Below are 1,788 nucleotides of genomic sequence, written 5' to 3'. Positions count from 1 at the left end.
TGGTGAAGTTCCTCCTGTCCTTGAAAACTAGGAAGATGAAATTATTAGAGAACGAGGAGAAGATCGTTTTTGGGAAGAAGTTCATGCCAGACAGGTTAACGAACATCCCTCTGAGTCTGTTGGATATGATTGGAATCGTTTATGCTTAGAAGCACCTCCTCATAGAAGAAGTGGTACTCCTGGACCATTTATTCTGAAATTCAGGTTTGAACGTGGTGAGTTTCCCTTTTCTGCTACTAAGTTAGGCTCCAATTCTCAATTTGTTCATCATTGGGATGAATGGGTAACTAAGGTGTTGAAGAATCCTTCTTATGTTAAACTTCTCTCTTTTGCTGGGATACTTGATGCTATACGTATCACTTTCAAGCTCAATATTCGCAAAAAATAAAGGATAGATATGTGGCCTGCTATTCTTGCGAGGTGGAGCACATTTTCTCATACTATGATTACTGCGTGGGGAGAATTTACCTTCACTCTGGAAGATGTATGTGTTCTCTTAGAACTTCTTTGTATAGGAAAAGATGATTTTCACTTTATTAAGCTTTTTGAAGAAGAGGTATGTACTCGAGACTTTTTCTTCGATCTACTTAAGAGTTTGAGTAAAACTTCGAAAGTTGCACGATTCTCTAATTGGATAGGGATTTTTTATAAAAAGTTCAATGCTAAGGGAATTGAGATCGGTTCTCCTGAGTACCTAGACCATAAGTATGAGTTAGTAGCTTTAACAATTTTTTGGTTGGCACGACACGCACTCCCAAGGTGTCCAGATGATGGTATCTCTTCAGCAATTGTTCCTTTAGCAATAAAAATTGTTAAGGGAATACGTTTTCCCCTTACTCCACTATATTTAGGATCCTTATATAAGAGATTAGACTTGTACCAACTCAAAACTGTTGAGTCAGCTGGGCGTTACAAGGTTTTGACTTATGTGGATGTTTCCTCCATTCAGATGTTCTTATGGGAAAGGTTTGGTACTTGAGCTCCCATGCCTAATGCATATCCTTTTGCATCTTTTTCTGTGCATAACCCTTTATCCAGATACAACTATAGAGCTTGGGCATGGCATGATCGACTACAAAGGGGTAATGTTCTTGAAGTGATGGATGTTAGAAAAGAATTCAATCCCAGACCTTATGTGCAACCTATAAATGGATTTGGTGATCCTGTAATTTATTATGACCTTCATCCTCTACAGTCTGAAAGAATGAACTCACGAGGTATTAACTTTTGTATATGGGTTCATAGTTCCCATTTGCCTTCTATGATTGAGAGTTCTAGTTTTGGTGGAGATAGAAACTTTCGTTCTGTTGAAGTGTATTCTCCTTATAGAGTGGCACGTCAATTTGGATTTGACCAACCAGCTCCACTTGACTCTTCTTCGCCTATCAGCTTTTCTTCTTGCGTTTCTTCATTTCTCATGACAGGACTTTTACTCCGTTCAGATAAACTTAAGAGTTGTACAATCCTAGCTTTTGATAGAGTTGGTATCCATACTTCTGGATGGTTTGCTTATTGGTGAGAGTGTCTTGGAGAATGGAGATCTTTTATTGTGCCCTTAACTAATCCCAAAGCTCGTCTCTACATTTCTCATGTAAGTAACAATGATGTATCCTTGCGCTTGATTCCTCTTAGAAAGAAGAAATGCATGACTGAAGAAGAAGATACCGCAGTTCATGCTCCTATTCGTCAAACAAAAGATAAGCATGCCTATCGAAAAGTAAGTTCATTTTTTTTTCATTTTATTTTTTTTCTATATATATATATATATATTATTTCCACTATTTTCAT

The 1,788-nt window shown here is 37.4% G+C and overlaps 1 protein-coding gene across 1 annotated transcript; it reads left to right on the top strand.

The window, feature by feature from the left end:
* On the top strand, positions 398 to 1,519 carry LOC18601977. Its single transcript, XM_018119057.1, has 2 exons — positions 398 to 966; positions 1,039 to 1,519. Exons 1-2 carry the CDS (start codon positions 398 to 400, stop codon positions 1,517 to 1,519), a joined length of 1,050 nt encoding a protein of 349 aa, XP_017974546.1.

Source organism: Theobroma cacao, chromosome 4, assembly GCF_000208745.1.
Source record: "Theobroma cacao cultivar B97-61/B2 chromosome 4, Criollo_cocoa_genome_V2, whole genome shotgun sequence".
In the NCBI taxonomy this organism is placed as follows: Eukaryota; Viridiplantae; Streptophyta; class Magnoliopsida; order Malvales; family Malvaceae; genus Theobroma; species Theobroma cacao.
The sequence above is the reverse complement of the archived record's forward strand: the minus strand, read 5'-3'. Positions and strand labels throughout refer to the sequence as shown.

Bases quoted from the DNA above. Each gene is read 5' to 3' on its own strand.
- LOC18601977 (XM_018119057.1), top strand. From the start codon at position 398: ATGTGGCCTGCTATTCTTGCGAGGTGGAGCACATTTTCTCATACTATG. The intron at 967-1,038 runs GTTTGGTACTTG...CCCTTTATCCAG, and splicing joins CAGATGTTCTTATGGGAAAG to ATACAACTATAGAGCTTGGG.